Genomic DNA, 17,397 nt, shown 5'->3' with positions numbered 1-17,397 from the left:
ATAGACAGCTATAAAAGACTAAGCCTGTAATTTGGTAAAACTATTTTCGAATCTATTGATGACAGTGCAATATAATGTTCAAAATATATAGTAACCATTTTGGCTGGGTACAGTGGCTCATGCCTGTAATCTCAGCACTTTGGGAGGCCGAGGCGGGCAGATTGCCTGAGCTCAGGAGTTCGAGATCAGCCTGGGCAACATGGCAAAACCCTATCTCTACAAAAAAATACAAAAATCAGCTGGGTGTGGTGGTGCACTTCTGTAGTCCCAGCTACTTGGGGGGCTGAGGCGGGAGGATCGCTTGAGCCCAAAAGGTGAGGCTACAGTGAGCCATGTTCATGTCACTGCACTCTAGCCTGGGTGACAGGGCAAGGCCCCGTCTCTTTTTAAAACAAAACAAAACAAAAAAAAAACATTTAAACACATAGTTTGAAAAATTTGGAATACATCTCTCTTTTCTGGTACTATATAGACTCTTAACCCATTAAATGAGGAAGAATTCAGAAATCTGGCTCAAACCTATTACCAGGGCCTTCAAGGAAGTGCAGCCTAAGGGGGTAGAAGTCATCCATGTAGCCACTGACTTCCAATTCAAATACCCATTTGGGACAGTTCAGACTTTCCAGGCTGAATGAATGACCTAGAATTTGTCACAAGTAACTATATACAGAATATTCTGCCTATAAAGTGAGAGGACCATCTCAATATTATCTCGACATTTTTAAATGGTACTTTACCTCTAAAACAGCATGATTTAATATTATAGTACGTTTGTAAATGTGTGACCAAAAAATTTAATTTCCAGGTATAACCAATTAGTCTTTTAAAAGTTACACAAGTTTTCCATCTCACCAAAGTAATCTCACTCTCTCCCCCAGTGAATTCCTACTCATTCATCAAGACTCAGCTTTCATTTTTTGTACTTGTCCTTTTCTGTAACACTGTAAAGTGATCAGAACTTCCTTTCTAGGCAAAGGGGTATGCCAGAAATTCAGCAAACTGGGAAAAGGATGTCAGATTATTAGAGTTGGTTTTAATCATTCAGTGGATATTTCAGCCTTTTATCATTACACAGCATTTTACGGTCCATCACTCCTTACTCCAGTCTGAGGAAGAACGTCAGATCCCAGGCTGTGGGTGAGGTGACATCCCCGAGGCTAACGGGAACGGGCTGCAGACACCAGGTTAGTGCCCAGAATTTTGGTATTGGGACCTCCCTCCCACAAGCATTGCCTTCTCCTCCTGTTCTTAGGCCTTGGCTATGGAAACCCAGCAATGCAGTAGCATCAGGAATAAGGATAATTAAGAATATAGAATTGGAACATGATTCCATACTCTTCATCAGTCTTCTCGGGAGGATTCTGACCAAATGACCTAAAGATAAGGATGAGCCCATCCATGTTGTAAAGTAAAATACCATTGGGATTCACAGTTTATTGAAATTTAATAAAAATTATTTCCAAAGAATGGGAATCCTGGGGTAGCGAGGCAATTAATTAAGCAATTCATCTTAAAAGATGGAATACTTGGAACACCTTAGCCATCATTCAATGCCAAAATGTTTGGGTTTTTTTCACATCACATCCGTCCTATCTTTTCATCTTCAGTGAATCATTCCTCATGTTTGTAATTAAAGCCATATTTACCATCATAATCTGCAGTCACCCGAGCTCATTTTGCTCTGAAGCCAGTGATATTAAGCTGTTCTATTTCTAACGTGTCCCTTAACTTGATTCTAGTAAAAGCAGCAAGCAGTGGTATTTAATAAACAAACTCATCAAATTCCACATAAAACATTTAACCACAGTTTTAAAAACTCAAGTGTCCTTTACACTAGCTACCTTGGAAGTAGTACTGCACTTTTCTCACCATGTTGTCATTGTGTTATGCATTCTTGGAATTTCCCTTTTGTAATTACCTTAAGATCCATTCATAAACCACAGAAGAAATCAGTCTTGCTTTATAATCCTATCTAGGTTGGCATACAAAAATAGCATTGTCCCACTGGATCTCTTACTTTATAAACCAGATGTGGCACTACTGACTTTGGACTCTTTAGAATGACTTCCCTTCCCACTCCACTCAACTGTCATTGTTGGGTGAGAACATGCTGGAGGGTGGAGCCAGGACATTCCATTAGAATGTCTAATCCCTCAAGGTGACCACTGATGGAGACAACATGAATTTGCATGTTCTAATAAATACATACTTTTAAATGGCCTCTAGAGTAGTTTTCCTTCCCTAATCGCCATTTCTTCCAATTCAAGGGCAAATTATAAATTTTTATTTTTCAGGCTGCTTTTTAAATTTCACTTTTCAGAAACGCAACAATAAGAGTTAATGTAGTCCTCCTTTAAACTAGAAAATACTGGTATAGGCCAGGCGCGGTGGCTGACGCCTGTAATCCCAGCACTTTGGGAGGCCAAGGCGGGCAGATCACGACTTCAGGCTGAGGCAGGAGAATTGCTTGAACCGGGGAGGTGAAGGTTGTGGCGTGCCGAGATCACGCCATTGCACACCAGCCTGGGCAACAAGAGCCAAACTCTGTCTCAAAAAAAAAAAAAAAAAGAAAGAAAGAAAATACTGGTATATATCCAGATGCAGTGGGCTACAAAACGTGGAATGATCATTAATTCCTGTTATATTTCTTTTTTTTCTGTAGCCTTGGATCCTTAGACTCACCAATAACTGAAGCTACAGTGATTACAAACCTGATAGAACCTCACAATTTGAACAGAAAAGGAGGAGACAAAATTGCAGCGTGTGTTTGGGGCAGAGGTCAGGAAGGCTGAGATGTAGACCACATCTGCATCTTTTGGGCCAGCAGCCTTTGGAATGATCAGGGAACAGTGAGTGTAGGAGCTTGTCTTATAGCTGCTGCGCCTATCCCAACCTTTGCCCCCAGTTATCTCATTTAGAAAACCCTCTGGCTCCAGGGGTCCTTCTACTGCCTCCATGTAATAGATGTCTGCATGAGTCAGGGGTAGAAACTCCACCCCTCCAGGGGTGAGGGTCTTAATCCACAATGAGCTGCAGGTGTTTCCAAGGACAAACTTTAGTCTCAGATCACATTCATATCAGAGGTCCTAGGTCACCCAGTTCACTTTCCAGGATCATATACATTCTTTCATTAGGGTCACAAGAGATACAGTAACTTCTGCATGGTCTTCTGATCCATGCCCATTGTGAGCAAGAGTGACTGATTCAGACAGATACAGGACAGGATATGATTCGATCTTCTAACATCACACTGATTATCAGGAATACAAAGTAAAGGAGGAACATTGTGAAGCCCAGGATCTTGTTCATTCTCCATTTACATGACGCAATTGAAGAGATCACAAACAGAAGCATGAGAAAAAGCAAAACAATTGCACAAAACAAGCCATTGCTGCTGACTGGAACTGGCTGTAATCCATTGATAAGAGAGAAAAGCAACCAAGGAACAGGCAAGCTGCAAGATTGAAGAAACGATGTGAATATCCTTAATGTTTATAATAATCCCATACACTTAAATAGTAGTTTACACTTTACAAAGTATTTTTCCACCAATAAAAAATCTATGAAGTGAACAGAAATTATTAGCCCCATTTCACAGACAAGGAAATTAAGTTTCAGGGAAATTAAATTACTTGCCCAAGGACTCACAGCTAATAACTAGAAGAGCTTAGGTTAAAACTGAAGTATTCTGAGTCTGAGCTTTGTTTTTATTTTCTGCATACTTCATGACTTCTATATGACTCAGATCAGTTGATGTGTGCCTTTTTTTTTTAAATGCTGGAATTACAGGCACACTTCACCACACCCAGCCCCAATGTGATATGTACTCTTAAATCTCTACATTTTGATAAGGCCTACATTTCTTTTAATTCTTTAGTGATGAGGGCTGCCTTTTTAGCTGCCCCTCACCCCAAATACACATACACAAATTCAAATTTAAGGAAACAAATCTACCACCCAAATTCAGAACATGATTGGGGAAATGAAAATAGCCCCTGTTTCTGACAAGGTTGGGAAAATGGAGTAAGAGGATGGGTACAGGAGGATAAGGCATTTGCGTGTTATACAAAATGCTGTTTAGAGTCTCTGAGCTAGCAGGAGTTCACATACAAAGGAGCAAGAATAGTACCAAGAAGTGAAGTTGAGTCATTGCTCCTTCCAATCCCACCTCCACCGCCTTGAAAGTCAGTGAGCAGAGCATTTGACGGTATTTGGTAATGGAATGAAATGGACTTTGGTTTTCAATTTATCTGTAAATTCCAGTCAGTTACATTTCAGGCAGCATTTTAGTTCTATTATCCCATCTGGCTATGATGAATGAAGGGAAGATATTTTGTTGCTTTGCAGAAACTAACAATATAAATGCCCTTTTATTCTATGTATAATGAATAAAGCAGAAAACCAGTGAACACAGCCAATGCAGTGTTTTCCAGTCATACTTAACACCCCTTAGAAAGTAACATTGCCACTCACCCCACAGTGATATCAAATATGTTACTGCCCACAGAGCTTGACACAGCCATGTCTCCCAGGCCTTTTCGAGCGACAATCACACTGGTGATGAGGTCAGGAATTGATGTGCCTGCTGCAAGGATTGTCAGGCCCATGATCTCTTCAGAAATCCCTATTGTTTCACCAACCTGGTAAATGGCAACGGTCAACAGTAGGTGAAAAACCTGAGGCACATCCAAGCACTATCCACATCCTACTTTGTGCAAACAGAATGCCTTCTAAGGAGCTCAGCCACACCCCCTCAGCCTGAGTGAGGAAGGGTGATAGGGGGACCGACAGCTGAGATGGCCACAGAGAGGAAGAGCAGGCAAGACTCCTGCTCCTGGCCGCAGGGACCATGTTGCTCTTCTTTTCACAATTGGACTAAAAGTTACCTACACCAGATCTGCTGCTCACTGTCATTCCAACTCTTAACACCCCTACCTCCCCACAAGAACTGCCCTTCCAAAGAGCTGTTCATGTCAGCATTTCTATTTCCAGGGATGTGGACACTTGCTGTGTGCCAGGAACTAAGAGGCTGGAGGTGAAGTATGAGCAGGATGACATAGACCCTAATCTCAGCCTTTTAGAGAGGAAAGCTAGTAAACAATTATTACAGTTCAGTATTCCAGGCAGAACAGAAACACTATAGGTACTCAGAGGAAGACTAATTGAATGCCAGAGAGCAGGCGAAAAAAGCTGGCTCTCAGAATGCGTAGGATTTCACCAGGTGAGAGGGATGGGTACATGGCGGAGAAAGCAGGAAATAAGGCTAATAAGCCAAGTTCAGCTGGAATCAGGCAGGATTCCAAGGCCTTCTATGCCATGCTACAGGATATGACAGAAAAGCCACACTTGAGAAGCACTGTGTTCACTGGAATAAAAAGTCTACTTTTAAGCCTTTACAAACAACATAGAAACTGCACGAATTCACTTGATCCTCAAGATTCCCTGAGTACCGGAGATTGATCCTGAAGGAAAGTGTCGTTGGGACCTGCTGGTAGAGGATTTCGTTCCTGCTGTTCACTCACCTGGTGAGCCCACCACACCATGAGGTATGAGAACATGGCTATCCACACGATAGATCCCAGGAAGGTGAAAACAAAAAACTTCCTAGACTCCTGTTTGAAAGTTTGAAAAGGACAAGAAGTAAGCTGTAGAGGTTAAAAGGTCTTTGGCCCTTCTGAGCAAGCCCAACAATCAGTGACAAGGTCTAATGGAAGAGTGATGGAGGCGAAATGGAGACATTTGACCTGAGAGCTCTCTCTCCAGGGAGGACCTTGAGATGGATGGAAAAGGATGGGGGTTGGGGGTACACCTGTAGGGGAGTCCAGCCAGTAGGGTGGACAGCAGTCACCAGATGGAAGAAAGCTGTTTGCTTGCCCTAGAACCAGGCCAATCTAGGTATCTGGTTTGGCTTTTGCAACCTCCTTGTACCATTCCTTTCTGGTCAGACCTTTCCTTGCAAATAAGAATGTTGGGTATAAATACTAGTGATTTCCCTGGGTTTTGGGAATACTCCTGTGAAATATGCAGGAGGTTTAGTGGTATCATTCTCAAATTAAAATCAAGAAACTGAGATAGGAGTCAAAGAGGGACTAGTGTATGCTGCTTATAGCAGTGGGAATAAAGCGCATGAGATCTAGGGCCTCCCAGTCCCAGTGGTATGTCCCCTAAGCACATAGTCCCCCTCCAAGGCTTCAGTCCTTTCCCAGATCTCAATGGTGGAGCCCTGATAAGCTGGTTGTCCCTGGCCTCTTCCTCCTCTTGAGTGTGAGCCCCGCATGCCGAGAGACCCCACAGCCCTGCTGGGGATAAAGAGTCTGAGATACAGATGGGCACACTCACCTGCCTTCGGACGTCGGGGACTGTCAGCCACAGTGGGAACACGATGGGCAGAAGGAAGAGGTAAATGGCCTGCTTCTGCCTGGTTTCAGGCCAGTCCAGGGACAGAGGCTCTTCATTTCCCTTCTCCTCCTCTTCCTCCTCCTCTTCCTCCTGCTCTTCCTCCTCCTCCTCTTCCTCCTGCTCTTCCTCCTCCTCTTCCTCCTCTTCGCTATCCCCTCCATCACTTCCCCCTCCATCTTCTACACCTTTCTCATCATTTTTGGCTTCACTGTGATTTTCAGCACTGAGTTCCTGGCTTTCAGTTTCACCTTCATTACCTTTCATTTCACCATCTTCTGCGTGGATTTCACCCTCATCTTCACCTTCATTGTCTCCTTTTCCTTCTGCTTCATTTTCATCTTCACATTCTTCTCCTTTTCCTTGTGTTTCAGTTTCACCTTCACCTTCTGGTTGAGTTTCACCTCCACTTTTCTCTTCAGTTTCACCTTCACCAGCAGTTTCGCCCTCTTCGCCTGGCATTTCACCTGTGCTCTCGGCCTCAGCCACATCTTCCTGCAATCCAAAACCAACAGATTAATGTGTGGTAACTGCTCTGCTTGTTTTCCTTATGTTACTCCCCCATTTTTTTGTTGGCGTGCTTCTCAGAAGGTATCTGAAAACTTAAGTATGAGGAGAAAACTAGTGCGATAATTCAGCAGAATTCCCATGACCACACTCCTACCTAGTGGCTGTCCAGCTTTTATTTGATCATTTCCAGGGGTGGAAAGCTCACCACCTGAAGCAGCTTCTGTCATCTTTGGCACCTCTGATTCATCTGAAGTCCATATTTATATCAAAGTTCTACCCCCATGTATAGGTTTACTCTTTGATGCCTTACAAAACATCAGTCTTCCATGAGACAGCTCTCTTCCCTGGGTTAAAGATTCCCAGGTCCTTATATCATTTCTACATGCTATGGCCTAGAGCCTCCTCCCTATCCTGGTGAACTCATTTTAATTAGCTTATATCCCAGGAGGAGGGCATCCAAAACTGAATACAGAATATTGCATGGAGTGGAACAGGACTATCACCTCCCTTGTCTTAGATACAATGTTTCCATTAATGTTGCTTAATATGGCATGACATCCTTTGGTGGTCACAATGCATTGCTGAGTCTACTAAAACTCCTAAATTGTTTTATTACCTTATATCTACAAAATAAGGATGATAATGCCTATTTATTGAGGGTTTTTATATGCCAGGCACCATGGGAAGTAGTTTAATAATAATAGCTAGCACTTACGGTGTTTTATGAATCAATTAATTCATGATATGGATAAAACTATGCCCATCTTACAGATGGAGAAACTAGAGTAAAAGGAACTAAGTAACTTGCCCATGGTCCACGTGGTTTATAAGTGATGAAGTTGGGATTTGAATATGGGTGGTCCACCAAGCTATCCTGCTTTACCAATCAATACCAGGTAAAGGGCCAAATGAGATGTCTGGCTCCCAAACTTGGTAGCCTGAGGAGCTTATTAGAAATTCAGATTTTTAGGCTGGGCACGGTGGCTCATGCCTGTAATCCTAGCACTTTGGGAGGCTGAGGTGGGCGGATCACAAGGTCAGGAGTTTGAGACCAGCCTGGCCAACATGGTTGAAACCCTGTCTCTACTAAAAATACAAAAATTAGCTGGGCGCGGTGGCAGGCGCCTGTAATCCTAGCTACTCAGGAGGCTGAGGCAGAATTGTTTGAACCTGGGTGGTGGAAGTTGCAGTGAGCTGAGATTGCGTCACGCACTCCAGCCTGGGTGACAGAGCAAGACTCTGTCTCAAAGAGAAAAAAGAAATACAGATTTTCTGACCCCACCTGGACCAACTGAATTAGAATCTCTAGAATTGGAAGCCAGGAATCTGTAATTTTAACATACTCACAGCTGTTCCTAAAACATCCACCTTTAGACCAGTGTTTGGGAACTACTGACTATCTCCACACACCCTAAAAGCCATTGATAGCTGGGTGTGGTCTCAGACATAGATGCCTATGTTTCAACTACTCAGGCAGCTGAGGCAGTAGGATCGCTAGAGCCCAGGAGTTCCAGGCCAGCCTGGGCAATATAGTGAGACCCCATACCCCTGTAAAAAATTTAAGAGATAGGCTGGGCACGGTGGCTCACACCTGTAATCTCAGCACTTTGGGAGGCTGAGTCGGGCAGATCATGAGGTCAGGAGTTTGAGACCAGCCTGACTAAAGTGGTGAAACCCCATCTCTACTAAAAAAAAAAAAAAAAAAAAAAAAAAATTAGCCAGGCGTGGTGGTGCATGCCTGTAAGTGCCTGTAATTCCAGCTCATCAGGAGGCTGAGGCTGGAGAATTGCTTGAACCCGGGAGGCAGAGGTTGCAGTGAGCTGAGATCGTGTCACTGCACTCCAGCCTAGGCGACAGAGCAAGACTCAGTCTCAAAAAAAAAAAAGAGATAAAATTAAAAGCCATTGATTCAGAGTGTCCTCAGATTAGGCAACCAGCTAACCTGTAGCAATATGCTGGTCCATCCCTTGAGCAAGAGCCCTGGGCTGTGTGTTCATGGAGTAAATATGTTGTCTGTAACAAATGTCATGATATTGGCAACCCCCAAAGGATGTTGAGTGAGTCTCAATTGTGCTGCACATTAAAATCACCTGAAGGCTTTTTTTTTTTTTTTGAGGCGGAGTCTTGCTCTGTCGCCCAGGCTGGAGTGCAGTGGCACCATCTCGGCTCACTGCAAGCTCCGCCTCCTGGGTTCACGCCATTCTCTCACCTCAGCATCCCGAGTAGCTGGGATTACAGGCATGTGCCACCACACCTGGCTAATTTTTTGTATTTTTAGTAGAGATGGGGTTTCACCGTGTTAGCCAGGATGGTCTCGATCTCCTGAGCTCGTGATCCGCCCGCCTCGGCCTCCCAAAGTGCTGGGATTACAGGCGTGAGCCACCGCACCCGGCCCTGAAGGCTTTTTAAACCATTGATGCCCAAGGACCCACCCCAGATATTCTGACTTCATTGGTTGGGGGTGGGGCCTGGTCATTTTTTTTACTTCCCCAAATTATTCTAATATGCAACCAGGGTTGAGAACCCCCAATGAAGACAACAAATACTACTGATGAGGCCTGCAGTTTGAACTGAGAATGAGGATTGAGAAGATTTTCGTCTGAAATCGTTCCTGCCCTCTCCTGTCTACCCCTATCAGGTAGAGAATGCTTCCCAGAGGAGATGACAAGTCATTTAAACCCATAAATATGGGAGTGTCTGTCTGTTCTGCACCCTCTACTCTGAAGACTGTCACTCCTAATAGCCCCAGCTGAGCAAGTAGCTTCCTCTTCCTGTGTTGGAGTCAAGTCAGCCAGCCACAACCAGTTGGATGCAAGCTGGATTCTTGACCAAGGAGCTGGGTTGAACCGATTCTTTCTCTCTCTGTCTCTCTTTTTTTTTTTTTTTTTTTTTGAGACAGTCTCGCTCTGTCACCCAGGCTGGAGTGTAGTGGTGCGACTTCTGCTCACTGTAATCTCTGCCTCCACAGTTCAAGTGATTCTCCTGCCTCAGCCTCCCAAGTAGCTGGGATTACAGGCACGCACCACCACACCCGGCTAATTTTTGTATTTTTAGTAGAGATGGGGTTTCACCATGTTGGCCAGGCTGGTCTCAAACTCCTGACCTCAAGTGATCCTCCTGCCTCGGCCTCCCAAAGTGCAGGGATTACAGGTGTGAGCCACAACACCCGGCCCGATTCTCTCTCTTTTAAGACTGGAAACCAGTCACTGATTCTCCTGTGGATGCAGGATTGGGATTGTAGCTTGGGGTTATATGTGCTCATAAGGGAACAAATGAAGCCAGCCTGCCAAGAGAGGCCCATGATAGAGCCTGTACTCAGAGAAGGAATGTGAGGGAGAACAGGACATGGAATGAGAAGCCACCAGGGTCACAGATGCCTTCTCAGGCCTAGGCCCAGATCTTCATGAGATCAAGCTTCACTTCCTGCCCTGGGATTCCAGGGGATACCTCTGTATCCTCTTAATCCCTTTTACTTGAGCTAGCGGTAATAGACCTACTCATGTTACCATGAAGCTGTCTTAGACGCTGAACCCAAAGTTGCTGGCTTAAGGACGAGATATAATCAAGCGTTTTCTGGGTATTGAATGGAGAGAAAAAAAGAGATGGAACTTGCAAATGGAATGTTTTTTACTGTCAGTCACTCAACATATATTGAGCCAGCTGTGCACCAGGCATTCTGCTTCCCTCTGTAGGGGAGACAGGGATGACTCAGACTTCGATCTTGCCTTCAGGAACCTCACCACCTAGTAGGCTCAGAATCCAAGGAAGACAGTTGGTAAAAGCCCTGGGATAGGTGCAGAGCACCAGGGGCATTCAGATTTGGAGTGGTTCAAGGCAGCTACATGACAAAGGTGTTTATACTGGCCAGGGGCTGGGGAGGGGGGTGGGGTGCGTGGTAAGATGAGGATATATGAAAATGGAGGAGAAAAGGCATTCTAGGGAGAGAAAACCATGTGAGCCAAGGCTGGGAGGTAGAAAAACATGGAGACGGCCGGGCGTGGTGGCTCATGCCTATAATCCCAGCACTTTGGGAGGCCAAGGTGGGTGGACCACAAGGTCAGGAGATCAAGACCATCCTGGCCAACATGTTGAAACTCCATCTCTACTAAAAATACAAAAATAAAAATTAAAAAAAGAAAAACATGGAGACAAGAAATCCAGTTTGGCTGGAGCATGGTAGAAGAAGAGACCATGAGGCTGTAAAGACAGGGCAGTATCAGGACTTGGAAAGCTCTGCAGACAAGGCTGAGATGCCTGACCAGGTGCAGTAGGCAATGAGGAGCCTCAGAAGGTTGGAAAGCCTTCACCCAGCATCCCTCCCACCTGCATTTCAAGCTTCCCAGTGCTCAGGAGCTACCTGGTCTCACTGTCACCTAGTTGCTGACAGACCCACTAACAATTATTCCTTATGTCCTTACAGCATGTGACAGTTCACAATACATTGTCAATATGTTAGCTCACTCATGTAAGATGTTCCAGTGAGTTAATTGGCCCCATGAGATACTTGTATTTTTCAAGTGATCTTCAGAGAAAGAGTAATATTTACCCCCAGAGGAATGAACCTCAAATAGGATTTCAGACCTTCAGGGAGGATGTATTTTTGGTCAAGAGTTCCTTCCCTAGACCTCTCCAATTTTGTCTGTGCCAAGGCTGGGTGCCTACCTGACCGCCTGGATTCTCCTTCTGATCTCCCTTGATGTCTGGAACAGGGGCTGGTGTGACCGTGACCGCAGGGAGCTTGGCTGGCTCCTCCTCTTTAAAGGATAAACATGGGTTACATCAGAAGAGTGGACAAGGTTCTGAAGGAAGCTGGCAGAGACACTGGCATAAGTGGCTACAGGGCTATTGGACTTCAGGGTTTCTGAAGGTTTATTTGGGGGAATTTCTTGTTGGTAGGAAAAGTAAGATGATGTGAATTGTTATTGCCCTGACCTATCTGCAGATGAGAAGACAGTTGGCAAGTGACCATCCGTGCTCCCCTATAATTCACAGACATTTCCATCCTGGCCATTGTGGCCAAAGACACTGTCAACAGCTGGGCAGTCAGAACAGAGAGAGGGCAAAGCTCCCAGCACTCAGAGAATGACCCTTTGGGAAGGATCCTGCTGATTCCAAAGGCAGCAGTTTTTGAAGCCTTGGAACAGGACTGACGGGAAGGGAAACTTGGAAAGTCTGGAGAGCTAGGTTTAGGTACAGGTTCTCTCACTTCTTGGCTGTGTGGCTTTGGGAAGTCACTTGACCTCTCTGAGACTCTTGTCTATAGGATGGGAAGAATGACTGCTGTTCCACCTCCCTCCAGGGGTTGCTGGGTGGATCAGGCAGTCCTGGTGTGCTGTGCAGAGCCGACATGGCAGTGGCTGTCCCACTTTCTCAGTCCTAGCTGCCACACAGATACTAGACTTCTGTGACACCAGACCCCTGGTAGCCTTCCCTCACTGGGGTTGCTGATTTCAGACCAATAACTAGCAACACTGTCCTTGTACAGAAGAGACAGGAAGAAGAAATAAAGTCCCACAGTCTCATTTGGGATGATATTTAGCAAAAAGAAGTGGGAGTTCAACAACCCCTAGCCTTCCCTCGCCTACCCCAGCTGTGGAAAACGGAGAGGAAGCTGTATGGGGCCACTCTCAGACCAGCGGCCATGTCAGAAAGACAGCACCTGGGAAGGAAGAGTCTGGAGTGGAGCGGCGATCAGGGCAACACCCTACCATCACTCTAACTGACTGGCTCACAGAGGCCAAAGATGTGCCTCAGCCCCTGGCCTGGCTGGCTGCTGCCTCCAGGCCAAGCTCACTACTGACAGCAGGGAGAGGGGGGCAGGAGAAAACCCACTGGTCTGGCCATCCTCTCACCTTCTGGTTTGCTTTCTGCTTTGGCCTGGGGTTGGGCTCTGGTCTCTTGATTCAAGCTCTCCTCCTCCTTCTCCTTGGCAAGGCGAACTGCAAATGAGACAGGACATACATCTTACCTGGAATTGTAGGATCATCCCTGCCACGCCCTTTCAGTTAGGACAGTCAGCTGAGCAGGCAGAGGGCAGCTGCAGAGTGTGGGAAAAGGCTGCCATGGGGGTTGTGACATCTGGATTCTGATCCTACGAGGCCTAGTTGTGGTGCCTAATTCCCAAAGTTCTGTCTTACATTCTCTGCATTGTCACTGACTGGCTGTGACCTAGGGTAAGTCATTTCCCTTCTCAAGGCCTATTTCCTCTCTGGTAAAATGACATGGTTGGACTCAGGACCAAGAAATAGGATTTATTTCCTTTACAAGCTCAAGTGATGGCCTGCTTGGGTACTGAATTGAGAAGGACTCTGACCCAAACTTTGTAGAAAAGTACCATGATTGATTGGTAATGTCTGTGATAGACATGGAATGGAGAAATAATTGCAGGGAGATGTTTTTGCCATCCTTGGACTATATTATCTTTGTAGCTTACTTTCTATGAATCTACTAGAGGCTTTGTTATAGCTCCAGGGGGACGGCTGATGGCCATGTTGATAAGCCTTCCCTCTCCAGTGGAAAAGGGGAAATGGTTCACCAACAAGCTCTCGGATACACCCTTTTTGACCCCAGGCACAACAAGAGCCCGAGAAGGGCCTCCTTCAGATCCCTATGCACATGCTTTGCTGGAGGCCCACAGGGCAGCATGCACAGAATTGTGCTGCCCTGATTTCCAGGTGAGAAACACGGGACAGACAACTCTCTTTAACTGGGACTACGTGCCAGGAAACATGCAAAGCACTTTACGTGTATAATTTCAAGGTGAGAAGGGAAGAAGGAACAAGGCTGAGGTGAAGGAGTCCACAGCTGTGTGGCCTGGGAGGGCGAGGGCAGTGGTGCAAGTGAAGAACAAAGTGGTGTCATGGGATCTATGGGCTCTATTCTGAATTTAGGCTGGCTCTGCCCCATGAGCACCGGGTGACTTTGGGAAGCCTGTGTGCCGGCACTAAGCCTCAGCATCCTCTCTAAAAAGGCAATACCGTCATATCCTCAGGGGACTGATGTGATGAGGATCCATGAGACAAAATAAATAAAAACACTTTTACCTTTGCAAATGCTGGCCTCACTCATATTGTTCCTTTAGCACGAATTCTGAAGCCTGATGACCTGGGTTTGAATCCTAGTTCTGCCACTTGCGCTATAGCTGTGGACCTAACTGGGTGATTCCTTAAGCTCTCTGTACTTCAGATTCTTCATCGGTAAAATCTTCCAGAGTTGGTGACAAAGTAAATGAATTTATACATGAATATGGTCAAAACAGTGTCTGGCACCTAGAAAGCACTCTATTAACTTTTAGCTGTAACAACAACAACAACAATGATGAAAACAAATTGACAAGAGTAGTTGAGAGCAGCTGTCCTACCTGGGAAGCACCCCCACAGTGATGATGCCCGGCATCCCAGAGGGTCCGAGTTAGAAGGATCCCTGGAGATCATCTAGTCCATAATACAGACGGACTGAGAGGAAACGGAGAAGCTGGAAAGTGCAATCTGGGAAGCTGGGTGGATCAAAGCCTCTGCCTGGCTCCAGGACAAGCAGGAAACAGATAAATGGGTCTGGAATTTCCTCCTCTCTACCTGTCTCCTAAACTCTCAGTTAGTTCAGCTGCAGCTGGCTCTGGCAATAAGCTCCATGGGTAGAGCCACTATGACATGTGTGGTCCCTCGAAGTGGCCTGGTGGGCCTGGGTCCTCATCAGAACTGAGAGGTGGGGGGCCAACACACCTTCGTCCAGACAAACCCAGTGCCCCCTTGGCACTAATCAAACCCTGAAGTCTTCTGTTGAGCAATGTGTAGCTGCTGTCACAGGAGGGCTCCCTTGGTTCTGGTCTTGGCACTGAGATTATCTGCTGGCTGTTGCTGGAAGGGCTAGCCATAAACACAAGCTTCCCCCTTTCCTTCTCATCCTCATCACAGCCTAGACTCTCACTTCCCATGTTACTGAGGAAAACTACTAAGAATTGGGTTCAGTGTATACTGCTTGGGTGACGGGTGCACCAAAATCTCAAAAATCACCACTAGAGAACTTACTTGTGTAACCAAAATACCACCTGTTCCCCAAAAACCTATGGAAATAAACAGTTCCACTCTGTTCCACTCTGCAGTTCCACTCAGCTGCAGGGTCTCCCCCACCCTGTCTCACACACATCCAAGTGAAATCACCAGAAAAGCCATGGGACCCTGGAGAGGAAAAGCCCCTTCACAGGGAAGGTGAGAGTTCAGACCCCAGGAAACATCTTTTCCACGGATCAGCTCTGTGGAAAGAGCTGGAACACCTGTAAAGAGTGGAAACATCTGGACGGCCATCTGGAAACAGCATACAAAAACACAAATGTGCATCTAGAGAGCCTGGGGAACAAAGGCCCTCATCACAGCCCTGCATGGTCCCCACCCCTCCCACATGTCATCTCAGGGTGTAGAATCAGGCTGGGCTCTTGAGCACGACTGAATCCCAGAGGACATCTGCAGTCACGAGAGCCATTCCATGCCCCAAAGACACCCAGAGACAATGTACCAGCATGCTTGTCCTCCCTGGGATGATTGCTGCTGGCTCCTGGGCACTCGTTTCCTCACATGCCTCTCCCCTCTCAGCAGGGCCGGATCATGGCTTTAGCATCAATCTCCTCTGACCTCAGCCTGGCCTGAACATCACATAATCCTGTTAGGACAAGTAGGCCAGCTGGAGGCTGTTGGTCATGGAGATGCCCAGCTGGGGGCCCTCCAGTCCCACCCAAGAGGTCTTTATCATCAGGACTTTGCTAGAGTCAGTGATTCCTCTGGGAGTAGCCACTGATGACCCAGAGATACAGCTTTCCTCATGGGGCCCTGGCCAGAGCACCCCGGCACTCATCACCAGAGGCTGTCAGGGGCTGCAGCTTCCATTCTGCAAACCCCAGAGGTACTATTTTTCTAGAGCTGACATTTGGGGGTGGCCTCTCTCACATGTCTGCTGAGATTTACCTTGAGGAATTGCTTTTTATTTTTTCTTTTCTCTCTCTTTTTTTCCTAACAGCTCCATCAGCAGCTTAGATTAATTTTTTTCTCCCTTTCTCTCTCTCTCTGTTCTTACCTTGAGGAATTCCTAAGGAAGGTTTCATCACTTGTCTTTGATGCAGCTTTTCACAGTATGGTTTATTTATTTATTTATTTATTTGTTTGTTTATTTATTTAGAGATGGTCTCGCTCTGTCACCAGGCTGGAGTGCAGTGGCACGATCTTGGCTTACTGCAATCTCTGCCTCCCAGGTTCAAGTGATTCTCCTGCCTCAGCCTCCCAAGTAGTTGGGACTACAGGTGTGTGCCAATTTTTGTGTTTTTAGTAGAGACAGGGTTTCACCATGTTGCCCAGGATGCTCTCGATTTCTTGACCTCGTGATCCGCCCACCTTGGCCTCCCAAAGTACTGGGATTACAGGCGTGAGCCACTGTGTCCAGCCTTTTTAAAAATTATTTATTTATTTATTTATTTGAGGTGGAGTCTCACTCTGCAGCCTAGGCTGGAGTGCGGCGGTGCAATCTCGGCTCACTACAACCTCCACCTCCCGGGTTCAAGCGATTCTCCCGTCTCAGCCTCCCAAGTAGCTGGGATTACAGGCGCCTGCCACCACGCCTGGCTAATTTTTTTGTATTTTAGTAGAGATGGGGTTTCACCATGTTGCCCAGGCTGGTCTCGGACTCCTGAGCTCAGGCAATCCACCTGCCTCGGCCTCCCAAGATGCTAGGATTACAGGCGTGAGCCACCATGCCTGGCTGGTATTTTTTTTTTAAAACAACTGACAACCCAATATTGTCTCTGAAAAGGACTTCAGAGCCTAAAGAAAATTCTGAGCCCCGAAAATTTGTCCTTGAGCCAGAAAGGTCAGTCAGAGTGCTCCCTGGGACTCAATGGATCATTCTGTGGTGTCATATTCAGCTCAGCCCTCAGCCCTCCTGCCCAACTGCAGTCCAAGCCCTTGGCTTTTGCACAAAGGCTAGCATTTCCTTGATGGGCCTCCTGGCTGGGTTCCGGTTCTGCACCAGAGCCCCAGAGATGGGGAGGCTCCAGGAGAGCAGGAGAGTAGCTGAGAAGTGCCCTTTAGGGGTCTGAGATGCATGTTGGGGGCAGCTCTCTGGGCAAGAGAAGCAGAAGGCAGGATGTGGTAAGGTGGACAGTGAGAATCTCAGCCACTGCCACCATTTGTCAAATTGGACAACAGCCCCCACTGTACTTTGGACCCTGCTCTTACCCTCGTCACCCTTAAAAGGGTCCTGGCAGTTTCCAGGGTGTCCTTTGGGATTCCAGACTTGGGGAGGAGTTGGCAGGTTTCCTAGGACTCCAGAGTTGAATATAAAGCAAAAGGAAGTGCCACTAAGAACTTCTGGGCTTTGGGACCCTACAAGAGGCGTCCCCAGAAGCAGCCCAGGCCAATCAGCCTGGGCTGAGCTGCTTGGCTAGACACTCTCCGTGGAACACTGGGGCTGACTCCTGGGCAGTGGGCTTTGCAGGGCAGCCCCAAC

General features: G+C 46.5%; 1 protein-coding gene across 9 annotated transcripts in view; it reads right to left on the bottom strand.

Moving 5' to 3' along the window:
- Positions 1 to 1,013: 1,013 nt before the first annotated feature.
- The window catches only part of SLC24A1 (solute carrier family 24 member 1), a 45,252-nt gene continuing 28,868 nt past the window's right edge, over positions 1,014 to 17,397 (bottom strand). For 5 of the 9 annotated variants that reach the window (XM_009429378.4, XM_009429375.4, XM_016928387.3 and 2 more), the window contains 6 exons: positions 12,759 to 12,845; positions 11,569 to 11,660; positions 6,340 to 6,891; positions 5,523 to 5,612; positions 4,474 to 4,640; positions 1,014 to 3,454 (listed from right to left, as the gene is read on the bottom strand). In XM_009429378.4, coding sequence (XP_009427653.1) covers positions 3,205 to 3,454; positions 4,474 to 4,640; positions 5,523 to 5,612; positions 6,340 to 6,891; positions 11,569 to 11,660; positions 12,759 to 12,845 — 1,238 coding nt within the window. In that variant the 3' untranslated portion in view covers positions 1,014 to 3,204. Of the gene's footprint in view, positions 3,455 to 4,473; positions 4,641 to 5,522; positions 5,613 to 6,339; positions 6,892 to 11,568; positions 11,661 to 12,758; positions 12,846 to 13,949; positions 14,111 to 14,266; positions 14,779 to 17,397 lie in introns of those variants that run through there. The other 4 variants (XM_054667693.2, XM_063795181.1, XM_009429382.5 and 1 more) reach the window with 3 other exon arrangements.

Source organism: Pan troglodytes, chromosome 16, assembly GCF_028858775.2.
Source record: "Pan troglodytes isolate AG18354 chromosome 16, NHGRI_mPanTro3-v2.0_pri, whole genome shotgun sequence".
In the NCBI taxonomy this organism is placed as follows: Eukaryota; Metazoa; Chordata; class Mammalia; order Primates; family Hominidae; genus Pan; species Pan troglodytes.
This window is presented reverse-complemented; position numbering and strand designations above follow the sequence as displayed.